Source organism: Melanostigma gelatinosum (genome assembly GCF_949748355.1).
Source record: "Melanostigma gelatinosum genome assembly, chromosome: 9".
Taxonomy (NCBI): domain Eukaryota; kingdom Metazoa; phylum Chordata; class Actinopteri; order Perciformes; family Zoarcidae; genus Melanostigma; species Melanostigma gelatinosum.
Genome location: NC_136642.1, coordinates 20,962,674 through 20,987,552, shown reverse-complemented (window position 1 = coordinate 20,987,552; position 24,879 = coordinate 20,962,674). Strand labels below are relative to the sequence as shown.

Here is a 24,879-nt window from a genome sequence, read left to right as displayed (position 1 = left end):
TCATGATGGAATGGTGCTGCCGTTTCATTATTTCTGATAAAGAGGATCTTCCTGAGGGGGAAATCATTAATGGAGGGACTGTTGAGACTATGGGGGATAACTTCCTCTGTTTGGGCGATCAGAAGCTGCAGATTAGGCACGAATCCTTTCACTCCGATCTGTGAAAATTGTTTTCTTTACTCTAGTCCGCAGAGGCCCGACAGATGGGGGGAGTAATTAGGTGAGAGAAGAGTGGTATTTCAAAAAAGGAGAGCCGTGCTTTCCACTACTTCACTGGACCCCCGTTCTTCTCAGTCCACCCTTCAACGATAATGCTGGCTTTGATGGAGACCTTTTCCTTCAATGCCCTACGACCCCCCTCCCGTGTTCCGGGTCCATTACGGCCTGGATAAGCCGGTTAAAGTGGCCGGGTTTAATCAAAGTCGGGGGAGGACACCTGCTGAGTTACAGGCCGCTTGATACAGAGCTGCAGAAAATAGAATCTCTCGGATGAAAAGAAGGGAGACAATGGAAAGTGTGCAGCGTTAACACACAAAGAGGGACGAGAACAGCCTTGATGAAGTGGAGATGTCTGGGCAGATACAGCCAAAGACCACCGGCTGAGACAGAGGGGGCTCCTGGTGGACTTAAAGTTAATCCACTGCTCGCCTCTGTGGCTTTAAACGGCATTTAGCGGAGATGACTCCTTTTTTTATTTTCTTCCTGTGGCCATGGAAAATGATCCAAAGATAGAGGACGTAATACGCAAGAACGCCTACCTGTGTCCCCCAGGCAACCAGAGTGACATCACTTCCTTCCTGTAGGACCTCGGCCTGCGAGAGAGGGACGGTGTAGGACTCCACAGGAACCTGCTCCACTGAGGACACACACACACACACACACACACACAGAGAGCGCTTTACGGGCAAACACATTACATGCAAGCTCACACGCAAAACAAACCGAGGTCAATTCTGAACACTGTGCACCCTGCGGTTCTCATGTAAAATATTCAGATCCCGAACTGACCGGAGCCTAAATGATAGACTCGATGACAAACCGACGGTCTGTCATTTCCCCAAAGAACACAATTCCCACTCTAGAACACTGTATCTGGCCTATTACAAATGCTTTTTCCAGGACCTCATCTCCCACCAGAGAGAGACAGTGTGCTTTTATCAGCACAATCATATGCATGACCTAACGGTATCTCCTGCCAGCTGCGAGCCCCTAACCCTAATTAATCCCGACAACAAAACATTGGTGGGATGGGATATCAATCAGAAGAGTGGCCACATAAACGAGGCCTCGGTCCAAAAAGGGGGGGCCTCGCGGCCGGCCTCTCTTTGATCCAGAGTCCAAGACAAAGTGCATGTAAGTATACGCTTTCAATAATAATGTCTTGGAAAACTGAAGCATGGTCATGGAAATCATTACAATGCAAAAAATGATCATAAACTCAAACTGCCATCACTTCTAAACACTTCATGGTGCCAAGACAACAGATTATCACCAACGGCAGGATCTGAACTATCGTTGATTCTCATTCAGCATCATGGCTTTGGCTGCACAAAACACGCAGCGCATGGGATCGTCATGTGTGAGGGGACTTTGAGCCGAACTGCTGAAAGCATTCCTACACGGCAACGCATGGAGACAAATTTACAATTAATCAGTCATTTTGCTCCGGGGAGCCGCCGGGTTTGAGACATTTCTGGAAACCTTGAATGACTTCAGAAGCCGTAGAGGAAATAAAAATTGCCCTAAGCGGCCGACTGTATTAAAACAACATCAAGGGCTCGCGTAAATCATACGCAACGCCTGTATTTAAGCGCCCAGACGAGACAGAAAATAGGCCCTCAGAGTGAAATAATAGCATTTTGCAGAAACGTCAAAATTGAATTATGAAAACCAGGTTAGGGTTTAATAAGTGGAACCTCAGGCCTCACTAAAACAGTGTGGGCTTGATGAGACAAAGGTGTTTTTTTTAGTTATTTTTTTATCCTCTTCTGCACGAGAAAAGAGAGGCCGCTGCAATTAAAAGTATGACTTCATAATCCAGGCAGAGATCATTACAGGCATGTGGACCTGGCTCGCTCTGCCCCATCAGGAAACCAAAGTAAATCCTGAAACGCTACCAGCACTAAGCCCCCCTGTGTCAGACAGAAGACTGATTTGTCACGCAGCTTTTAAAACATAAAGGACCTTAAAAAAAAACCCATCCAGAAACCCCCCCCCCCACATGTTAAGCATTAAGTGATATGTTCATTCGATGCTGGAAGGAATAACCTGGCAGGCAAGACCTCTCTTACATACAGCATATTACTCATGCGCTATCTCATCACTTCCCGAGAGGCAAATAAAACAAGATCCAATTCAACCGAGCGCCAATACGAACAACAACACTGCCAAGAACTCACACCTGCCCTGTTGAACCACATCAGTCTCAGGCATCATTCTTGTGTCATGGTATCATGCCCAGTGACTCGCTCTGCCACCGCGCTGTGCATTTTCACAAATGGACCAATCAAATGTCAGCTCGTTCTTTTTTTTCTTCCCCAGTCTCTGAATCATGCCACGGCTTTGACAGATTAGTCAAAGTCTATTAGTCCACCACAGCTGTGAGGTATTAACGACATGGAGTATCTGCCTTTATGTTTTCTCATATATTCTACTGCTACACTTTATGTTTCGTAACAGTAGGAAAAAGGCAAGACATCATCTCTTACCATGTAACTAGTAGTCTATAAATCTAAAGGCCACGCAGCAATTTAAATTGCGGAAATTCCGCAGCAAAATAAATTCATTCCACCGAACTCACTGCGATAAGTATTTGCTCGCAGGTGCCAAGTGAATCCCGGCTAATTCATTTCATCCTGCAGTTCAACACTGATCCACAGCCAGCTGTCTAAACAGTGCTGACCCTTGAGGGAATGTTGAGCCAGAAAGTAAAAGAAAGAAATGAAGGCTATCGCAACTTATGATCTCCGTTAAACGATCCAGTCTTCGCCAAGCTTCTCTGGAGTATAAGCTGCTCCAAAAACAGAGGAATGGTTTGCAGACACAGGACTCGTGGTACAGATACAGCCAACTAATGTGGAAGGAGTCTCCGTCTTTACGTCTGTCCCTCGACAACTGTTCATCTGATCCACCTCACACTTGGTGGATGCATTGCTGAGGACACAAGGTCTACGGGACATATTTAGTATTATGGAGGTGCTTTGTGTACACACTGTGTAGTGTATTGAGAGAGAGAGGGCCCCCTATTCACTCTTACTAATGGCTCACTACAGCACATTCAAGAACAGACAAGGCAAGACGGACCCGACATCCACGGGACGTGTATGTTAGTGATTTTCTTCTGGACAACCATTTATCCGATCGACTTTAAACGTGGCCTGTGTATTGCTGAGGACACAAGGAAGCTCAGTGTCGAGTGTGAAGGTGTTTGGATCAGCAGTTCTTGAGAAAGCTCCAACAGCAATACCAGAGGCCAGGCAATCGGTCGGTTCCGGGCAAGCACTTTTTGATTGAGCACTGCAGTCGTCTTTTGAATGAACTATGTGAACTTATTGGCCTATTACCAACCTATTGTGAATAGAAACTAGAGGGGTTTTTTTTTCGCTTCTACGATACAACCAAATATTTAGGACGTGGAAATGAATTTTGCTGTAAAACTTATAAATCATGTTTTTGGATTTTTTTAAAAACTCAAGAAAAAAAACCGAAGGAGACGTGATGATTGGAGTCACTCCCTTTGAGCCGAGGAGTGGTTTTAATATCTGACTGCACTGTGACATGAGAAATGTTTTGGACAATGATCACCAACCTAGTGCCATAATTGAAACAATCGCAGCAGTTGGCTGCAATATTTCCCAATCTCATCTGGCTGCTCATCAAACTTGTGAAAACTGATATTTTTGCTTGGAGGCTGGTAGTACCAATCTGTTCCTAGTTCTGTCTTTCATTACCAGAACAGGGTCGGTCATCATCTAGGATAGGAGCCTCCAACGCTGTCTTAATCATACATACCAACTTAACATCATGTAGCTAAGGCAGCACTGTTTGGCAACAGCTGCCGAGAACTGTTGAGTTTATTACCACTTTGCTGGACACCGTTTCGCAAGGCAGCCTGCCCAGAGCCATGCTGGCCTCATCACTGATGTTCCCCCCGCAGAGGAAGAGGAGGATTCAGCTGGGCGCCGTCAACACTTCACAGCCTATTGAGAGCGCCTGCGTCGCACTCGTGGTCCCCGCTGATGTAACTCGCATTGTTTGCAGTCATGCATATTGATTGTTTTCCTGCCTCGCAAGGGGGGGGAGAACATTTCAATAAGGGGTCTGCGCAAACGGATCGAAGTCCACCGAGGCACGATGGCTTTCCAAGAAAGCCGTGAGCACATCTCTGGTAAACACAGGGTTTATTAAAGTAGCTGTTTTTATTGCGATTCTTTGTGGGGGGGGCTCAGTTTTACAGATCTTTCGATTAAAATCATCTAAATCGGTGAGTCGACAACATCGCAACAGCCCGAGCTCAGTTGAAGTCGACTTAAGATCCATATTCGCAGACAGCCGTGCTCACCTGCTGCTCTGTACAGGATCTTGGGCTCAAAGAATATGCAGGGGTTCTGGTCAGCGATGCAGGCGAGGAGCAGTCCCTTGGCCTGCACTGGACTACGAGGTATTACAACCTGAGGGACACATTGCACACTGTATTAGAACCAGTAACCATGTTAAAACAATCTCACTTGCACTGCTACGTACGAAACATAACCAACTTGGATGTTTATAATGTAACATCTCATTTCATTGTGTGTAGTGTAGAAGAGCTCCAGAGGAAGAGAGTACCTGCTGAATGTACAGAGTGGACTAAGACTCTTCACATCAACGTGCGTCTCTCTGTGCCGGATATTAAATCTCTTAAATGGTATTTCGGTCATAATTGGGGCATCAGGACAACACTGGTCCAAAGCTGCATCGAGCCTGTCGGACTGTGTGGTGGGACCGACTCTCAGATGGAGCGAACAGAGACGATTGTTTGCACAAATATTAACATTTATCCGCCTGACATTTTGCTGCCAGACGAACATGTTTATTGCGCTCAGCGGTGGTTACTCACAGTGGATGAACCGGCGCCGTAAACCATACTCATTCCGCTCTGTGGCGAGAGAGATACTTTGATGATGATTATATGCGTGCTTTGTTGTTTTTCTTCCTTTTTTTAAAAGCAGGAAGGGAATTTATATCTTGCCATTCAAACTCGTTTACTTTGAGCACATCTGAGAGAAAAGCTCTCTCTTGACTTCTTACGAGCCTGAAGCTTACAGGTGTGTTTCGCATCGAGCATGAAATTTAGATACAACTATATTTATGCGACTGGGCAGTTATTGTTCCCCAGTTGCCACCACAATGGTGCACAACCAACCGTTTTTACTACAAATCCTCTAGTTTGTTTTTAGGGACTTTGACTTAGCTGAGATGGAGCAGAAATCAGCTGAGTTTTGAAGGGAATGAATGGTTGAGTGGACAGTTCAAACAAGGAATTGTCGTGAAAACTGCTTCTACGGTCCAAAGTGTCTCAGCAAAAGCATTTATTTTTTAAATAAGTATACACACACCAAGATGCTCTGTGGGGGAGAGAAGAGCCACAGTACTTTCTGTTCATACAGGGCAGGAGCACCTTTTCTTGGGAGTAAATGGAAGCTTTGACGTGAAGAAAGATTAGATCGCGGCTTAATCCTGAGGTTCCCTCTCAACCTTGTCACCGTGACATCTCATCTCCTCCAGTGGCACAATTTCTAGTTGTCCAACATGTTATCCTTCTAGATCATGGTTGGTGCAGGTTTTATTCACTAGGCGTCTAGTGGCCCTGGTTCTGCTCTTCTTTAGTCCCTTCTTGAAACAATAGAAGGGGTCATCTTTAGCGTGATTGAATAAAGTAGTAAAGTAATGCATTGATTAAATCGTCCTCCTGCTACTTTTTCCGAACGTTCAGCAGCTTTGCTCTTTGTGTGCCGACCATATGTGAAGTGTTTCGGGGAAATATGAGAAACCGCTAACTTGTTGTTTCAGCTTGAAGACGTTCTTCTCGTTGGAACACAGACAATCAATATAATTAGAACGGATTGTACTTATTTCGCCTTATTCTGCATTTACTCTGTCGAGTAACTTTCAGTATTGTAGTTGTGTTAGACTTAAAACTGGGAGTGCGCTTCACAAATGGAATCAGAGCGCTGTATACACCTCGACGTTCCCCCAGAATACCTTCTGTCACATGTTTTGGAGCAAGACGTTTGCACAAAAAAAACAATTCTATAAAAAGGAAATCAAATAGAAGAGAGAATCTGGAATGAACCACATGGCTGACCTTGATGCCAGGGCAGTGGGCGAAGAAGGCCTCGGGGCTCTGGGAGTGGTAGAGTGACCCGTGGCCGACACACCCCCACGGAGCTCGGATGGTGAGGCTGCCGCAGTCGAACAAGTTGCCAGACCGGTAGCGGTACTTGGCTGCTTCATTGACGATCTGGAAGGAGACCAATGTACTTCAGGTTAACACAACCACACATTATTGGTTGACATAAGAAGAAGAAACGTCACTGATCCTTATGGGACATCTGGGTCGTAAACATTATGAGGTTCTTTCAAGTGTATCCTGGTTTAATCAATTGCAGATCTGTTTGGCAAAAAATCCCCCGAGAAGATGTTTATGGATAAAAAACCAACACATGTGGTACTTCATGTGCCGAGCCAGTCTCTCTGCTGTTCCCTTTAAAGCTTTTACAAACCGTAGTCTACTTTTAACGAGTACAATAACCTCAAGTGTCTGGTTTTTACCTACTTCTACAGTTTCTGACAGTGGGCATCCTCCAAAAAGGTGTCCCAGGTGTCCCAAGTGTCCCCACCCTGAACCTCAGGTGGGCTGTTAATTCAGCTTTCATGCCTCTCAGGTCAGTTTGGACTGCGCCGTTTTTTTAGGCGAGAACACAGAAGGAGAGAGACAGAGGGAGCGGCACCAGATCTGATCTACTGTGGCTCTGCATCGCAGCAGGATTTCTCTTAGAAACCGGCCCCATTATCACACATTCTGTTATGTTGCCTCGACATAGCGGGGGCTCACATTCATCTTGTGGAGGGGCAAGGATACTCGGTAAAACAGCAGCGCCGCCCGATGTCCTGCTCAGCCTGTTAACGCCACATTAATCTTCCTCAGGAGAGACACAGAACGGGCGTCGTTTGTCAACAGATCTACAGAGTTAGATTGTAGAACATGGGACGATAGACAAGATAAGATAAGATGTACAAACGAGACAGAAGACGAGTCGGAAGAATAAATAAAATCAAGAACATAAGCGGCTGCCGGATTAGCAATTTCTCTCTTTCAAGTGTTTCTGTAGCTACTGAATGGTGTAACCTTTGCAAGACAGCCTCATCCCTCCTCCAATAAAACTGCATATGCATCGGGGGTTATCACACATATGGGACTGGTCTGGTACGAGTCACATGGATGCAAAGATATATTACACAACCATGTTCTTTACCGATTCATCATTCCGCTGACTTGGACCAGGTTTGTTTGCGTGCTCTCAGTCCAGCGCCTTTGCAGATGTGCGTTCTCGTACATCAGGCAGGTATGAAGAGAACAACGTAGCTCTACGTTCTCGCGGCACAGAAAGAAGCAGCATCGCGATTTCAAACCATCGTCCACACATAAATGAAACCTTCTGATTAGAGACAGCTGCCGCAGTATCTTTCTGTTGACATGTTCCGCCTTCACAAAGCTGCTTTTACACTGGCCTTTGGCGTAGTCACTCGATGTCTTGGCCAGCCGTCCGCTGGTGTTTTATAGGAATAGTTCGGACACTCAGATATGCCATCATATAGCGTGTGAGGGAACTGCATCTAAAAACCATGTCGATGGGCTGTTCTGAGCCTTCATACCAACATAAAATGTGTTCAGTGTTTTTCCATTAGTGATTCATATATTTAGATTTTTGCAGTTGTCATCATGCTTTGGAGGCTGCAAACAGGATGTTTTTTTTTCATTAAATTATATAATCTGAGGTTTTCAGGGGCTCCATTATATTTAATTTCTTCCTCGAGCCATATCATCAATCAGAGTGTTCTGATCCAACAATGACTGCATGATGTCTGTGCGTCCAGCTTTTCCAAGTTCGTAGTCCAAGTTATGACTCCGAGAAGGATTTTGGTGCACGAGGCCGGCTTTAGGAGTTACGTCAGCGTACTTTCCACCGCTCTAACCCTTTAACCAGAGGACATACAACGTGCTGCTGCAAAGAGAGAGCTTCTTCCTGGACACCGTCAACATTAAAACACGCATAAGATAATTACATTTCAACTTTCAGGTGTCACTTTGCAGCGTGTACAAGTATCTAGGGGACTTCTTGTCTCTATGACATCAATAGTTCTGTTGCACTGTACTAATCTGCGATAGCATGAACCTGTAGAGCTGCATTGATCGATTGACAGATCAGGCGATTGACAGAAAGTTGAACTGCTTTGATTATTAGATTGTTTCAGTCCATTTTTAAGCAAAAGGACAAACGTTTATGGTTTGGGCTTCCAAAATGTGAAAGAAATTAAATCGTGTTAAGTGAAGATCTCTAGATTTTTGGACTGCTGACATTTGAAGACGTCACCTTGGGCTTTCAGAAATTAAGAAAATGTCACTTTTCACAGTTTTTGTTTTTCCAGACATTTAACAGACAAAGAGACCGATCAAGAAAAAGAAAATCTGCAGATTGATCGTTAGTTGCCGCCCGACTTACCTGGTCAAAAGCAGGAAAGATGTAGTCGGCAAACTGGATCTCGGCGATGGCTGTGGCCCCAGCAACAGCTGCGCCGATGCCAAAGCCCACAATCCCCTGCTCACAAAGGGGAGTGTTGAAGACTCTGTCCTTACCTGGGGGGGGGGGGGGGGGGGGGGAAGACAGTGGTGGAGAGGACATACTTACAACACTTGTAAGTAAATGAAGCGGTGGAAGTGGACCTGTGGCTACTGGGTGAGGGAGGAAGAGCTCACTGCAGGCTGGGATCACCAAACGGCACATTGCACTTCATCGTGTAATTGAGAACACTGACCACAACTCTAGAGGGCGTCTCAGGAATAGCAGGTTCTCTCTTTCTTCTTCAAACAGAACAAGGCCCACGCCGCACACGTAATGACACTGCAAAGAACACTCTCTTAAAGTGCCATGCAGCCCGAAAATCCATCCACAGAAAAAATAAATGAATTAAAAATTCCATCCTCCACCCTATAATCTGAAAAAGAGCCGCAAGAGTGGGACTCTAAATTTGGGTCGAGAGTTGTTATTTTTTGCTCTCATCTCATTTGCTAATCCGGTCTTTTTCGGTTTCGCTGGGAAGATTCCGTCTTGAAACTCTGCCCTCGCGTGCCCTGCTCTGCCCCGGGGTTCGATTAGCACCCAAAGCCCTGCGAGGAACCAACAATAAAGCGATCCAAATAATGTGCTTCGCCTCAAATATGCAGCTCCATGTGAAAGTGACACCAACTAACATGTGCGTGTGGTTCTGTGTAATCAAAACAATGAGAAATAAATCAGTTATTGATGAGAAAAACGCACCCAAGGGATGCAACAATATCACAATGTGTGACCATCATGTGCATCGTTGGGTGCTCACACGAGTCTAGAATGCAGATTTTAACAGTCAAAATGTTTGCACACATCAGGGAGAGCACGTCGTGAGCGTATGGGGTCACTCTGTGCTGTTGTTTTCAGAGAAACGGCCGTCAGAGGTAGCCGGCAGCCAGCGTCGGGAGGGCTGGATCACCAAGGCGAATGCGTCCGCCTCGTAAAAAGCCATTCATATAGAGTACGACCTGCATTAACCTCTGTGATGTATAATGGATGAGAGTGGCAACAAGGTGTGCGCCATCCCTTTCAGCGGTGAGGGGGATGAAAACAGATTTGCGCTCATCACTGTACACAAGGACGAGATGGAAAATAATGATCCCTCTCCTAAAAGGTCAACACTTCTGACATCAATGAAAACAAAAGGCAAAGCCAGCTACTGTGGGGTGGTTTCGACACTGCATGCCATATTACACACACACAAATATAGGAAAAAGGCAATCTACTGACAGCTAGGCGATGCTGCTTTTATGCCAGGATAAACAAGGAAAGAACAGTTAAGTACCCTCATTGCAGAGTTGCTGTGCTCTGGTTAGTCATCTAGCTTTAGAGGATCGGAATTTAGCTGAAGACACATCGGGCTGCAAAATGGCTGTTTCCAGATTTACTGAATACAGAAATCATTTGGGTCAAAACATAACAGAATTTTCAATAAATCAAGAGAAAGTTGGTCATATATATACATATATATATGCTCGTGTGAAGTAACGTTCCAGCTGTGAACGTAGCAGTGCAGTGTGTGTGTACAGTTTGTCTGTTGGTGAATAAATGCTACAACGCTCCTCGAGGATCGTGAGGAGACCCAAGCTGAGTTCCCGTGTCTTGCTCGTCAGCCAGCTGACGTTTGAAGTGAAGCGGGTTAGCAACACTTAAGGTGTGCACACCTTTAAAGCGGACCATAATATTCTCCTTTATGTGACGAGCCGCTCCTCTGAGTTTTGCTCAGCTTTTTAAAAATCTTGAATATTTCTTGTAACTGTTTCTGATAGCCACGGTTAATTACTAACATCCTAATGCAAGGAACTATGATTTGATGGCTGAATTCCATTTAGCTGCTTCAGCTTCAGGTTCCTGGTATCGTGCATGCCGGCTCAATGTCACCGCTTACTCGGGACACTTGAATGGAGCCATTGTTAAATCTATAAGTAGCACCTGCGCTTTTTTCCCCTACTGTGACAAGTCAAAATGTCTGCTGTGAAAAAGGCCCCTCAGTGAAATGAACTCGAACACATCTCCGGCACGTCTGCACTGCCGGTTCCTGCTACTCGTTAGCCGACACATGAGCCAACTCTGATACAGCTGTAAAAAGCCAACGTGTACCACGACTGCTACCTGCTGGAAAGAATGAATCCATGGAGAACAGTCTTTTCTGTGTCACAGCTGATTTACCCTTTAGAACACTTTTCGAGCAACATTTGAACACCAGAGTAAAAGGAGCGGTTTCCTAAAACAAACTCAGACGTGGGCATAGACATTCCTCACCAGCTCACTGTGTCTCGTTGGTCAGGCTCCTCTGCTACAAACGAGAACTAAGTGCAAACGGATCCTTCTGGTCCTCGAGGTGAACAGTGAACAGGAATATGACCTTACAAGAGAGGAAGTGGCGAGATTGTTCACAGTCCTCTGCTGCCACCTGGTGGCAAACTCTTCTAATGCAGGCAGAGAACAGATCATCTTACCGTATTTGTCTCTCAGACCCACTGTGCATCGGAACACTCCACCGAAGGCAACGTCTTCCCCGAAGATGACTGCAGGGAAACACACAACACAGGATTGTGAATGCATGAATGAGTGCACGTTCACCAAAAGTGTAAATGAGCACCATTAACCCTCAATGACACCATTTACACGTCCTGTCCTACATGTCTAGACGTCTTCGTTCATGAACACGGCACCATGGAAGATCCATAAAGGAAAATCTATCTTTGAACACCGTCAGCAGTGGAATAAAAGGACCTGTTGTGCTCAAGGAATGGGGAAAAATAACAAGCGCTGCAATGCTAAGTCTACCTGAGGGTCATACTGTCACTGACATAAAAAAAAAAGAAAGGCTTGGATGTGAAAAAAAAACATCTGCAACGGGACGGGGGTCAAGGGAAGGTTTCCATCCCGGAAATGGACTACAGAACACGTGTCATAATAGTCGATGTTGCACTGTCAGGCATTGTGTATCCCACGTACATAAACCTGCATATGAAGAAGCGTCCATCCGCCTCTGCCAATATCAGGATGCAGTCTAAAGACAAGCTCTCTCTTATCAAGGGCCAGACAAACTGAGGTTTGGATAAGAGCAGACTGTTTGCACAAGACTATTAAGACAAGTCCCGCCCACTCGTTAATCGTGTTCATACCCAAGAGAAAATTAAAAACACGAGAAAATGAGTGAACGCAGCAACTTCTCTTAAATCCCTCACAGCAGCCACTTAATCAGAGATCTGTTTGACGAGCGGTTTCTCGCATGAGGCCCGTTAGTTTGAGTAACACAGAGGACTCATTACTATGAGAATGCAATTTAAGAATTTCAACATTTCCTCAATAAAACATGACAACCCGACAACCGGTTACATCAAATTCCATGATAGTCTAACGATATGAGAAGCTCTCCTTCTTGTATAGGTCTTTAGAATCTGCTGAAATAAAGAGTGTAGCTGTCTGATGTGGACTGGACTTATATTCCACTCTGCTGACGGGCTGAAGGCACTTTGTCGTGCGATCTCCTCTTCCGGACCTGGAAGTCATCATGGGTGACATACTTTGTACAACAGGCTCAAGTTTGCATATTTACTTGGTCATCCCAACTTGGAATCTGATTGTTATATTTTTTAAATAATTGGGCTGATGCTCACATTTCTTATATCTTATTATATCTAGTATTTGTATAGTGATTTATACATCATTGGACACACAGTTGTCCCATTGTGACACAGGTTCAGATTCATTCAGCAGGACAATAAAGTATTTTAAAAGGTGCAATGTTTTGTTAGACATCTCCAACCTTTAAATAATTCAAATGTGACTTATTGTAGTGCAACATTTTTGCATGGCTCGCGTGTGTCTCGTCTTACACGGTTACGAGAATGATTTAAAAAGCGATCAAGGGGTTGACCCTTCACAGTTGTCCATCTAATAAACACTATAAGATGTCTACCTGCTGTCGGATCACTGGCCAGAGTGTTGTCCAAAGCACTTGTAACCGACTGGAACATGTTCATCTTCTCGGTGGGGCCTAAAAGGTTTTAAGAAAGAGAAAACACATTTAAAATCAGCAATAATTCATTATTTTGCATTTGACAAAAAAAGTACACAAACTGCAAGCAACCATACCAGCTATAGCAGGAAATAAACCACATTGAGATAATTTGGCAAACTGCCTTCAAGCAAAGAAACAATTCTTTGTTATAGAAACGGAACAGATGACATTCCAACAGGTGACTGGATCCAGCAACAATTTGTTGAGTGCCAACATCCTGGTCGACTGAAATGTAGAGGAAACAATGACGTCATGGGACCGTCTCACACTATGAGAGTACACGTATACATAAATACTAACATATATATATATATATATATATATATATATATATATATATATATATATATATATATATATATATATATATATATATATATATATATATATATATATATATACACACACACATATATATTGTCAGTACACCAGCCTTGTTAATACACTTGCTTGGCATATCGCCCTATTAAATAAGTCAGCAGTAATATTCTACCAGACAATGGAGCTCATCAGCAATGGCAGCATTCTCGGTTGAAGACAGCTGACCATCATTGCGACAAAGGGCAGCATGCACCCTGGTTGCTAATACTTCCCCTGCAGTGAAGAAGCTGTGTTTGGCTTGTCGTTAGTTGAGCTTGTGCGAGCTTCACTGTGCAGAATGATGCATGTGAAGAGTTTGACAGTAGAGGGATGTTTTCACATTCATCCGGGGGAAAGCTTCTCTGCACTCACCTTGAACACCTGTTTGTACCCAATGATTTTTGGGACATCGCAGCTAGTTTGGAGACATTCATGGTCTAACGTGCAACTCACACAGGTCATACGAGGACACTCAAAATGCACATTCACCTAGAACTTGACGTCTTGAAACAGGGAGAAGCGCTGTCTACACACAGTGTCAGGTCGGTCAAATGCGGTGACAGATGTGTCTCTTTCCCGGTTTGACAGCTGAGTAAACATCGCAAATACAACCCTTTCATATCTAGCTCTCAATGCTGGCGAGTCACTTTCTTAACAGTTAAACTGTGAAGAACCTCCAGCGCTACAGAAGTAGTTTCTGTTATGGTAGCTAACGTTAGCCGGCTAACCAGCCACTCACCATACTGTGTGGGTTCGGGGTCAGGCTGGAAGGTAAAGTGCGCGACATGTCTCCGTTGTGTACGGGAGCTGGAGCCCGGCGACAGTTTCAGCAGGGTTGCTGCAAAAGAAGGGCCGGTGCCAACGCTAGAGATGGAAAGTTTCGAGTGTGCGCCTCGGACGAAGAACCGTGCCGCGGCCGCCATCGCTGTTGTTATAACTAACAGGAAGGGCAAAGCGCGAAGATCGTCTATTAAAGTGTGGAGATCACTCTCAAAACAGGCTGTCTAGCCGTAACCCCGCCCACTATCTTTCTTACATCCGACACATGATACACGGGTTTTCTATCAGTATTAAATTCACAAATTATATTTCAGTACCGGATCAAAACAAAATAATATAACACTATATCGTTCAACAATTGTATCCCATGAACAATATATTTTGTAACATATATTGCTACTTTTATTGTCATTATCATTGTATTAAATCCACATTGTATTGTTTTTTATTATTATTTCTGCTAATATTTGTGCTACTACTACGTTTAATACTCTTATTATGTGTATCATTTTGGATTCGATATTGTTATTTTATTATGTTGTTCATTCTGTACACATGACATCTATCCCACGGCTAATTTGTGATTTTGTTTTTATTGGGCGATGCAAATGTAATTTACTTCAATATCTTTCAAATAAAATGGTATTGTATTAAAGTACAAACATATTTTTGCGATGATTGGGGATAGAAATCTCTTTTATCTTGCCGAGAGACCATCGAAAAGTGGAAAGAGAAGTTTCGGAAGAGAAGGAACGTCGGCACTCTGTGATACCCAGGAATAGGGACAGAGTGAGACCTCCTGTTGCTTTTTCTCTATGCCAGCCGGCCTCCACACGCAGATCGTGATTGGTCAAAAAGGAGGGCGGTGTTGGATACGGTCACTTTCATGGCAGTGGCCAAATCACGTCTTTGTCAAGCAGCAGTTTCATTCTCGGGTGTTATACGTTGTTAAGTTGGCATCAGTACCGTCCGTGCGTTGTATCCATCCTCAGTTTGAGTAGATTTAATTTTCTTTAATAAACTGTCACACGTCACAAAGACTATCAGCTGTGGATGATACAGGTCCAGCCTTTCCCACAACAGATTAAAATGAAATTCATGCCAGACTGTGAGGACATGAAGTTTATAATCTTCTTTAAAATAAAACGTAGTCAAATAAAACACGCATTATATTCACATAACCCCATCCCATCTGCAAACACCACGATCAGAAAAATCGGAATATTCTAGAGTCAAACGTTCTATTTCTGTGGTTATTGTGCAGTCACACTGTGTTAACATGGTTCACTTTGACTTGGCTCTTCTCAACATGATGCCGTCATGCTCAGTGTGGACGCACCAGGTTCTGCACGTCCTGAAAGAAGATTTAATATCGAGATGGTCATCTTCGCAGTTGTGCAGCTCCTGGAGGGCTTCCTGTTGTTCCTTTTCATCCATGGAAAGGACAGCGGGAACTTTAAACCCTCCATCGAATTGTGTCTTGCGACACCAGTCACCTGCAGCCAGGCTGTCTCTCAGAAGAACATTTACCTGCAATAAAGAATAAAGTGTACTCAAAGTATTTATTGTATGTTGGTGTCGTAACCAACTAATACTTCAAACTTGTACAGCATTTACAGTACCTAATTAACAAATAGATGTTTTGTAACAACAAATGTCTTTATCAACATATGTGTCATTCAATATCTAAAAGTCAAATCTCTATTTAGAGAATTAAGCAACAAAGAACAAACCGTGATGCTGGATGGGTTCCATCGAGAGCCTTCTAAATTGAATGGCAGTATATAATAAGATTTACCTATATTTTTTTATGTAAATGAATACTGACAATAGTTGCAAACCAATTCTAGCCAGAGCTTAAACCATGCGCATAATTAAGTACCAATCTTATTAGATATCCTGTGAGTTCACAAAAGCTGCTTAATTTAAGTAGTGAAGTGATTCTATATAGGGCGACTGTGGCTTAGTGGATAGCCGGGCCGTCTTTCAATCAGAGGGTCGGCGGTTCAATCCCTGGCTCCGGTTCTGCTCGTCGCATGTCGATGTGTCCTCGAGCAAGACACTTAACCCCAAAATTGCTCCCGTAGCTGTGCCTACAGTGTAGAAATGTGATAGACTCTGAATTGTAAGTCACTTTGGATAAAAATGACTGTAATATATTGTCTTATGATCATGCAACAGACAATACCTTCATGGTGGATCTTATGTCAAAGGCTAAATGACATTCATTTATATTTACAGTTTTAGTATTTCATGCTAATCCATTTTTATCAATCTGACTAATAACTGGGTTTATCAGAAGCATTCACTCTTTTCCAGAGAAAACAAAACATGAAAAAAAATCAAAACACTACACAACAATTTAGTTATTGACAATAAAAAAAAACAAAATCAGGAAAAATCTACTTAATGAACCCTTCTACCACAAAGAAATGTGTTAAAATAGCACACCATGTCAGGTACCCATCCTTCTTTTCAGTGGAGACAAATAAATCAACAAGTCCTAAGGATACAGTAATTACATTTGACTATGCTGTATGCTTACATTTATTATCAGAGGACAGGAGTAAAAGTGAAGCAAGACAATGATTTTGTTTCAAAGTCACAAACATATATTTGTTAGTTCTACATCTTCCAGAAAGTACCGTTACTGAACTGAAGGGGTTAACAGGGGTTAAAGGTTGAGGACTTTGCACATTCTGCAACATCCAACTTCCTGCCGCTGCTGCACATTTTGGCCAGATTCTGTGAAAAGCAGAAAGCAGAGTTATTATTTGAGAAACTCGTGGATGGAGTCAAAGATCTAAAGTTATGCCTTCGTAAATCTCACATTAGCAGCTCGGACGATGCTGTTTGGAGACTGGAGGGCTGCGAGGTCTGTCAGGATCTTCTGGAGATCACGGTTACTCGGACGCTCTGAAACAGCCGAGTCGAGTACGGGTCAGCGTCACATGGTGAACAGCAAAGTTGGCAGGCAAATATAGTTTGATGAGTGTGTGTGTGTGTATACCTGGTCCAGGTGATGCTTGTTGCTTCAGCTGCAGGTATGGATGCTCCAGCAGCTCTGCAATAGAGACTCGCTCTCTGGGGTTTCGTACCAAGCACCTCTGAAACAACCAGATAAAAACAACTGATTTGTATTTCACATCAACTTCACCAGCCCTTCTACAGTAGCCAGTTTGAATCTATGGACATCAATATTTTAGTTCAACCTGTAACATACATGAATGTATGTTTAACCCTTATTTAAAAAATATTCAACACTCGAACACTGTGAACGTAAACTCACTCTGATGTGAAAGTGATAAATCTAATGTATTTGATGGGATAAACAATACTAATTTAATAAAAAATGTAAATATTAACCTGCACCGTACATTTATAGGCACCGTACACTACATAATACATTTTATTTATATAGCACTTTAAAAAAGGCACTCAAAGACACTTTACATGGTAAAAACAGAAACAATAAAAGCATTTATAATAAGAACAAAGTAGATGACATAACAGTCAGGAACAACACAAAAAAAAGGGGCGAGACATTTGGCAAGTCACCCAAATTGCTCCCGTAGCGGTGCCTACGACGTGTGAATGTTAGTTCGTCCTGATGGGCAGGTGGCACCTTGCATGGTAGCCCCTGCCATCAGTGACTGAATGGGTGCGAATGGGTGAATGACATGAAGTGTTAAAGCACTTTGAGTGGTCGAGAGACGAGAAAAGAGCGATACAACTCCAAGTCTATTTACCATAAGTGTATGGTCACGACAGTGGAAGCACAATAAAGTGCTTTACGAGGCCAACTAACAGGCCAGCTTTTGTCCCAGCACGGTTAGCTCCTTTATGGAAACACAATGAGCGACTTTACCATCACTTCACAAACTCTAAACACTTGACTTGTATCTCTTGTGTTCGCTCTACACTAATACAGTTCAGTCGCGGCCTCTCACCTTCAACACATCCAGCAAATCCTTCTCGGAGATGTCGGGAAATTCAATCCTATGAGACCGGTCGATGATGGCGTGCATCTTGGCAATCTGATTGGTGATGCCTTGGAATGGAGTTTTCCCGTAAGTCATGCAGTACAGGATGCAGCCAAGGGACCACACGTCACCCTTGGGACTGATCTTTGAGAGAAAAAAAAAATTAAAAAAAAATGATGTTTTCACAACAGCGCTGCAATCAGAAAGGATCGCTCCGGATGTTTAATTGACTGAGCTCGGTACCTTTGAGCAGGCATTCCCTGCCTGGGATGAGGTGTCTTTGATGGCTTCAGGGGGCATGTAGTTCAAGGTTCCGACCTGTGTTTGACGAACAAACCCGCATTACATGGGTGGAGACCTTTCCACCCGGAGTATAGATCCAATACAGCCCGATTATGTGTGTTCATACCAATCTAATCACGAGTGCTGCATGTCAACACAGCATGCAAGAGACTCGGCATGTATATATGACATAACTCTTACCTGAGAGTCCTTCATAATGCTCGTAACATCTGGCTGGATTCTGTTGGCGATGCCAAAGTCAATCAACTTCAGCGATGCATTCACAATGACAAAATTTGCCGGCTTCAGGTCACTGTGGACAATGCCTGCATTAAAAGAAAAAGACGCAAGAGGACATTTCATATATTTGGAATTGTTAGAAATGAAGCTCATCTTCGCGTGCCATTCAGTAAACAACGCTGCGATTGAGGGGAGAGCAGTGAGAGCTGTGGAGGAAGGCGGACCGTGTTTGTGGATGGTGTCGACGGCCTCCAGCATGTTCTTCCAGTAGAACTTCCGCTCCAGCGGATTCACATTCTTGCGGTTTCGTAACCAAGTGTTCAGATCCAAGTTTCCACACTCCATCCGCATGTAGATGGAGCTGTTGGTGATTTCACTGCAAACACATAAAACATCTGTCATGGTGATGCGACCCATTCCATTTCTTTATTTTGTGTACAAATGTGACTTAAAGGTGACTCCTCCACACATTGGTTTTGGACATGTGCTTACTAGTCATAGAGCTTGATGATTTGATCGCTGTACTGCTGCAAGCGGTTCAGATGTTCAATCTCGTTTTTGTAGCTCTCTATTATCTGAGCATCGGCCTCCTCGAGGTCGACGTATTTCACAGCAAACAGCTGCTTTTTGTGATCGAGGACCTGGTAGACCTGGAACGAGCAGAAAAACAACGCTCACTGATCAGAGGCGCAAACGGCAGCAAAAGCAGACGACGATCGCTGTAACATAATGGAAATTTCCCATGAATGTTTTTTTACCTTGCTAGATCCACCACGTCCAATCAACCTGAGGATGAAGAACTGCTCGCCTTTGATGGTGATGGTTTCGTTTGACAACGCAGAGAGGGACGCCTAAAATTGAATTCAAGCAAAAGTCATTACATCATGTCATTACAGTTTTAAATGATTCCTTGCGACGGCCTTTCTGCGTTGCATACTGCAAGACAAGCTACGTTAATCTTTACATGTACAGATTCATAATCTCTGCTGTATGAACAGTAAAAAGCATCACAAAAAAAGCTTTCCGATTGCTGAGTTAGATGAGTTACGACAGGTGTTTGGTGTCACAGAAAAACGGTGCGGACACATGCAGTATGTCCTCGGAGTCTAAAAATCGATTTAGTATCCAAGATAAGAGCAAAAGTAGGGCATGAAGATGTCGTACCTGTGGAGTTTGGAAGCATAGCGCTTGGTTTAGCGGTGTGCACGGCTGCTGAACGGGTCCGGTTCTGTGCGCTGCCACTGCAGAGGAAGACACCTCAGGGCCTCGCTTTAAGACAGGAGTAATAAAGCTGAGGGAGGGGGGGGGAGATGGAGTAGGTGTTATTGGGACCATTTTTACAATGATAGAAAGCAGCACATAAAGAAACAAGAAATGTCTTTGAAAGATACCTGCTAGCACAGGAGCTGTCCGGTGTCTGACAGACTGTCTGTGGGTTCGTTCTTGAAGGAAGATGGAGGGATGGAGTGGGGAGGGAACGGGTAACGGGCATACAGGGAACGGGTCTGGGGTCAGGAGGTGTAGTTCGTTTATCCTAGGAGGAAAATGATTTGATCAGCACTAGGGTATGTTTATGAGACTACAGTTGATAAATAAATGATGGAAAGTGGTAAAAAAAAAAAGCGGAATTAAAAAGTGGAATGGAGACAGCAAGCTTGGAGAAAACACTGACAAATAAGGGAAAGTAGTTATTAGTCCCCAACAGTAAGAAAGAGCAGTTTATGAAACATCGTACACATTTGCTCGAAATGCATTGCACAGAAAACAGCAGTAACGAATGTCAGCAGACCTCTGGAGAAACGTGCCGGTTGATGAGCGTTGGCATCTTCCACTCGGATGAAGGCTCCTTGCTGGCAGCTTTCGGCTGTTCCGCTGACCGGTTCACAGGGACACGACCAGGAAGCTGAAGTTCCTGGTTTCTCCCACAAGTAGACGCACTTACCGCAGCAAATGTTTGCAAATCTACAAGAAAAGAGCATAGAAATGAAAACCATTGCGGTTACAAACCATCTCCAACTCAGTGTTTTAACAACTCTCCTCAGTTAATCTCTACCTGTGGGATGTTCCTCCTCCTCCCCGGGGGGCACGAGCTGTTTCTCCCCAGCTTTCAGGTTACGTATGGCCAACTCCAGGAGCTCTGCTGGCCTGGCATTTAACACCTGGGCTTTGTGCAGAATTGACGTCGCTTTGATCACATTACCTTAAAAGGAAAGGAGGAAAAACGTTTTTTTAATTTCAGTAAAATCAACACTTGTCTAGTCAACCTCTCTATAAATAAAGCCAGAGCTGGTAAGAGTATTAGGACACTGGCACACATCTGTACAAGTCAGTTCATTTAAAAGTTCATCATATGAATGTTGTTAAATGTAAACCTGCATGTATTCCATTAAACGTGTACTCATAACTGCGTCAATCTGTGCATTTGGTCCGTGTCAGATGAGATTTAAGGAAACTAAAACACAAAGCCACTGTACCTTGAGAAAGCTCAAACTGGGCATGTGCTACGTGGACAAAGGCAAAGGCTTTACAGTTGGATCTTGCAACTACGAAGTGGTCCTGGGCTTCATCTGGGTCTTCAATCCTGCAAAAGAGGAAAAAAAAGGCAGAAATGTGGTTATACTTTACAAAGCGGTTGACAAAGCTTGTTAGAATAAACACTATTTTGAGAGTTAAAGTGCTGTATGCACTGATTTTAACCGACAGAGCGAGAACAGACACATCCAGACACACGGGCTTCTACACATTAGACATGATATATGGTCACATTTAATAAATGTCTTAAAAAAATGCTGTGAAACTGATCACAATCTTCGTGTTTTTCTTCTTCTCACCCCTTGAGTTCTGCGTATCTGACCAGTATTCTGGCGTAGCTGGCGTTTTTGCTGAACTGTCTTATCGGCAGCCTGGAGAAGATTTTAGAGTAACAGTCCTTGAGCTTATTCAGGAAGTAGATGTCTGTGTGAGGGCTGCCTCTCTTCTCCAGGTCCTTCAGATACGTCCAACACAACTCGGGGGAATGTGATTTGACGACCTGGTCGAAGATGAACGTCACATCTGCCGGGGGGGGGGGGGAACTAAATGTCATTGAAACAGTCAAAACACTAAATGCACATTGCGCCCACGGCTCTGAACGTTTTATCGGCAACTCAACGAGCAGTGCAGTACCTTCCACTCTCGGGGCGTCCCTTGTGTTGCGTGTGTGGAGGAGTGTGGTGGTGGAGTCCACCGCTGCCTGGTCCTCCAAAGAGCAATCCTCGGGACTGACAGCTGGTGGCTGAGAACACGGCGATATAAGAGAGCGATTTAACACTTCTTCCTTTAACTCAATGTTGGAATGATTCGGACATTGCTCGACCCAAACATCCTGTAGCTCGTTTTTTTTTTTTTACTCACTCGATAGTATAAACAATCGACAGCTTTTCTCTTTGAAGATGATAGCCCAAATAGCGGGTTCACGTTCGAACCAGATGTTTGCCTGAGACAAAATGAAAGAAATTAAGTATCAATAACACATACAACACTTGAAATGAATGATTATTACACATTTGTGTTGAAATATTTAAGAATTTGCATCCAAAGTGAAAGGTATATCTATCTATTGCTGTCTACAATGATCAAAATCGTTCTCATATACAATCAGACTTGTTTTTCCATCTAGAGGAGTCGCCCCCTGATGGCCATTTGACAGAATGCAACCGGAGGAATATCATATTTTACTTGGCGACAAAACTGTTTTCATGTAGTATTCCTCAAGACATAATGAAATCAACATTTGCAAACAAATGTTGGTATAAAGAGTTACCTGGACATGCTGGTGTGGATTGATGCATCATTTCTCTTTGAGGGCTTCTCATTGATGTCGTCGTCGTCATCATCCTTTTCGGCGATAGAGGAAGGTACTATGGGAACTCTCCCTGGCTGCAGGACAAAAGTACAGCATACAACTTTAAAACTTCAAGGGCTATTTTGTAATGAATTTCATATGATCTTTGTGAGGAAAAAAACATGGTAAAAAGGATCACACAGAAAAAAAGCATGTGTAAGAAAACACAAGTAGGATGAACTGTAACTCTCACCATGCCAACTACCGGTACTCTCTTGCAATGAGATCCAGACCTCCAGCCTGATGGTTGGTCATCTGATGATCCACCGAGGGATTCCGTCCTGCAGGGCACAGATCGACATAAGATGGAATACTTCCTAAATCAAACTGAGGTCTTATTAAATGCTGGAAAGTGCCGTTTTATTCTTACCCTGAACCAAAATTACTGGAGAGCTGGAAGTCGCCTGTGCCGTCCGATGTTCGGCATACTTTTTTGAATACCGAGCCCTTTTTGACAGAACCGTGCACATTATTGTTCGACAACTCTGGCAGGAAGAAAACACGGCAAAATGAGAAAATCTGACAATGAGATATTTATTTGATAATGTTGCATTGTAACGTCAAGCGATCAAACAATGTAATTCCATGGAATAAATAAAAAAACTCACGTAGTACATTTTCCTTATCCTCTGAACAGAATAATAGTTGTTTCCCCGTCTGCATGCTCTGCAAGGCCGCCTCCAGCAGCTCCTTTGGTTTGGCATCCAGCTCAATAGCATTATGCAATATGTAAATGCCTCTCTTTGTGTTGCCTGGCCAGATGATACAGCAGACACTGAATTACCCCAGATAACGTGTCACGAGAATGTGTTTATATGCACAAGACCAACAAACAAACCTACCTTGAGAATGTTCAAACTGTGCATGTGCAATGTGAACAAATGCAAAGTTCTGGCTGTGAGATCTCGCCACGTTGAAGTTGGCTTGTGCCTCATTGACATCTTGAATTCTAATAAAAGAACAGGAAAAACAGACTAAATGCCCAACTTCCAAAATTATATATTTAATCCGGCCTAATCAATCTACCGATGAATACTGAATTAAAAGTAGAAGGATAAAGGTATTGTATATTGACGTAATAACTTGGTTACTCACGCTTTTAGCTCTGCAAATCTGACCAACAGCCGGGCATAGCTCTCATTCTGACAGTGTTTGTCCAGTGGCATATTGGAGAATACTCTGGTATAAAAGTCAATAAGTCTGGTGAGGTGGTTACAATCCAAGTGAGGGTCTCCTTTCTTCTCCAGGTCCGACAAATATGAGAGGCACGACTCAGGCGAGTTTGAGCCGATAACCTGTTTAACATTGTCCGTGTCATCTGTAACAAGTGCAAGGTGTCATTATGATTTTATGAAGTATGTACATATGGATGCTGATGCATATGGAGCTCACTACTGGGTCATACCTTTATGGAGATCCTTTTTAAAGTTGTTGAGCTTTTGAAAAAGCATGGCAAACCGCTGCTTCCTGTCTGTATGCTCCTCTTCTTCCATCTGAAATTGAGAAGCAGACAAGTAACATTAGCCCAGATATGCATGCTGTCTTGAACAGAACGCACGTTTAGAGAATCACGACTTAATGATTCCTTACTTGGTGTGACAAAGTGCATTACTGATGTGATGACACGATTTTAGACTTTTGCACGTTACCACCATGACGTGCAGCTTTATGGACCGTTTATTTATTCACGTATTTCTTTAAATACCTGGTATTTATAATCCACTGCGAAGCAAGGAAGAGTTCCACTGACATATGCAAGACAGATTATTGGACATCGTTCTAGATTTACAAAGGAATTTACTCTTTCGTGTTTACAATCGGAGTTAGCTCAGTTAGCTAACGTTAGCTAACGTTAGCTACATGTTGTTAACGCTTTTGTTAACGGTTAGCGGGTTAGTAGGTAGCGACTTGGTTCCGCTGTGGGCTACGCAAACTCAAGAAGTATAGAGAAACACGTATAAAGACATATTCATTCATATTAAATAAATGGTATGATTGAAAAACACCTCACCTTGTTTACGACGTTATTAATTAATCCTGTTTCACTGGAGCACGAAAAAAGGCTCGCCTTCAACTTCCAGGTTTCAAATATGCCACTTCCGTCCCAGTCGTGTGCTGATTGGATAGTGTGTGGTGACGACAGCGTTGGTTGTGTTTACAAACTAGCGCTTACCCTCAGCCACGACACACTCATGTTAATATGTGTAATACATAGTTAGTTTACAATTAATTATCATAATATTTTATATATATTTAGAGCTACATTATGGTTTATTTTCATTCTTCAGGTTTTGTATTTCTATCAGTAAAGTTAATTATTTTCGACAGAAAAATGACAGCAGTGACTGTTTTTCATGAACCTCCCATAATTATAATAATAATAATAATAATATCAGTGTGACAATGATAATGATCACTTTATTTATATGTATTTTTCAAGCTTATGCATGA

At 43.3% G+C, this 24,879-nt stretch overlaps 2 protein-coding genes across 2 annotated transcripts in view; both read right to left on the bottom strand.

The window, feature by feature from the left end:
* Positions 1-14,188, bottom strand: part of bckdhb (branched chain keto acid dehydrogenase E1 subunit beta) — a 56,123-nt gene extending 41,935 nt beyond the window's left edge. Inside the window, exons 1-7 of the mRNA XM_079276307.1 lie at positions 14,000-14,188; positions 12,799-12,876; positions 11,330-11,398; positions 8,766-8,899; positions 6,347-6,502; positions 4,562-4,670; positions 759-856 (exon numbers count right to left, since the gene is read on the bottom strand). Of these exons, the coding sequence (XP_079132433.1) occupies positions 759-856; positions 4,562-4,670; positions 6,347-6,502; positions 8,766-8,899; positions 11,330-11,398; positions 12,799-12,876; positions 14,000-14,183 (828 nt within the window). The 5' untranslated portion in view covers positions 14,184-14,188. The remainder of the gene's footprint in view (positions 1-758; positions 857-4,561; positions 4,671-6,346; positions 6,503-8,765; positions 8,900-11,329; positions 11,399-12,798; positions 12,877-13,999) is intronic.
* A 2,390-nt stretch (positions 14,189-16,578) lies between these two features.
* Positions 16,579-24,502, bottom strand: ttk (ttk protein kinase). The gene is made up of 25 exons (XM_079276102.1): positions 24,440-24,502; positions 23,834-23,921; positions 23,524-23,746; positions 23,271-23,377; positions 23,037-23,180; positions 22,799-22,913; positions 22,622-22,709; positions 22,348-22,463; positions 21,939-22,020; positions 21,711-21,819; positions 21,377-21,599; positions 21,020-21,126; positions 20,599-20,745; positions 20,335-20,507; positions 19,937-20,079; positions 19,710-19,836; positions 19,304-19,396; positions 19,038-19,195; positions 18,770-18,921; positions 18,507-18,631; positions 18,267-18,341; positions 17,991-18,167; positions 17,051-17,147; positions 16,871-16,956; positions 16,579-16,785 (listed from the first exon to the last, which is right to left on the bottom strand). The coding sequence occupies exons 2-25, from the start codon at positions 23,919-23,921 to the stop codon at positions 16,705-16,707; spliced, it is 3,036 nt and encodes a 1,011-aa protein (XP_079132228.1). The 5' UTR covers positions 24,440-24,502; the 3' UTR covers positions 16,579-16,704.
* Between the last annotated feature and the right edge of the window lie 377 nt (positions 24,503-24,879).

Bases quoted from the DNA above. Each gene is read 5' to 3' on its own strand.
- ttk (XM_079276102.1), bottom strand. From the start codon at position 23,921: ATGGAAGAAGAGGAGCATACAGACAGGAAGCAGCGGTTTGCCATGCTT. The intron at 23,747-23,833 runs GTATGACCCAGT...CACTTGTTACAG, and splicing joins TAAAAAGGATCTCCATAAAG to ATGACACGGACAATGTTAAA. The intron at 23,181-23,270 runs GTAGGTTTGTTT...TCATCTGGCCAG, and splicing joins ACAGTTTGAACATTCTCAAG to GCAACACAAAGAGAGGCATT.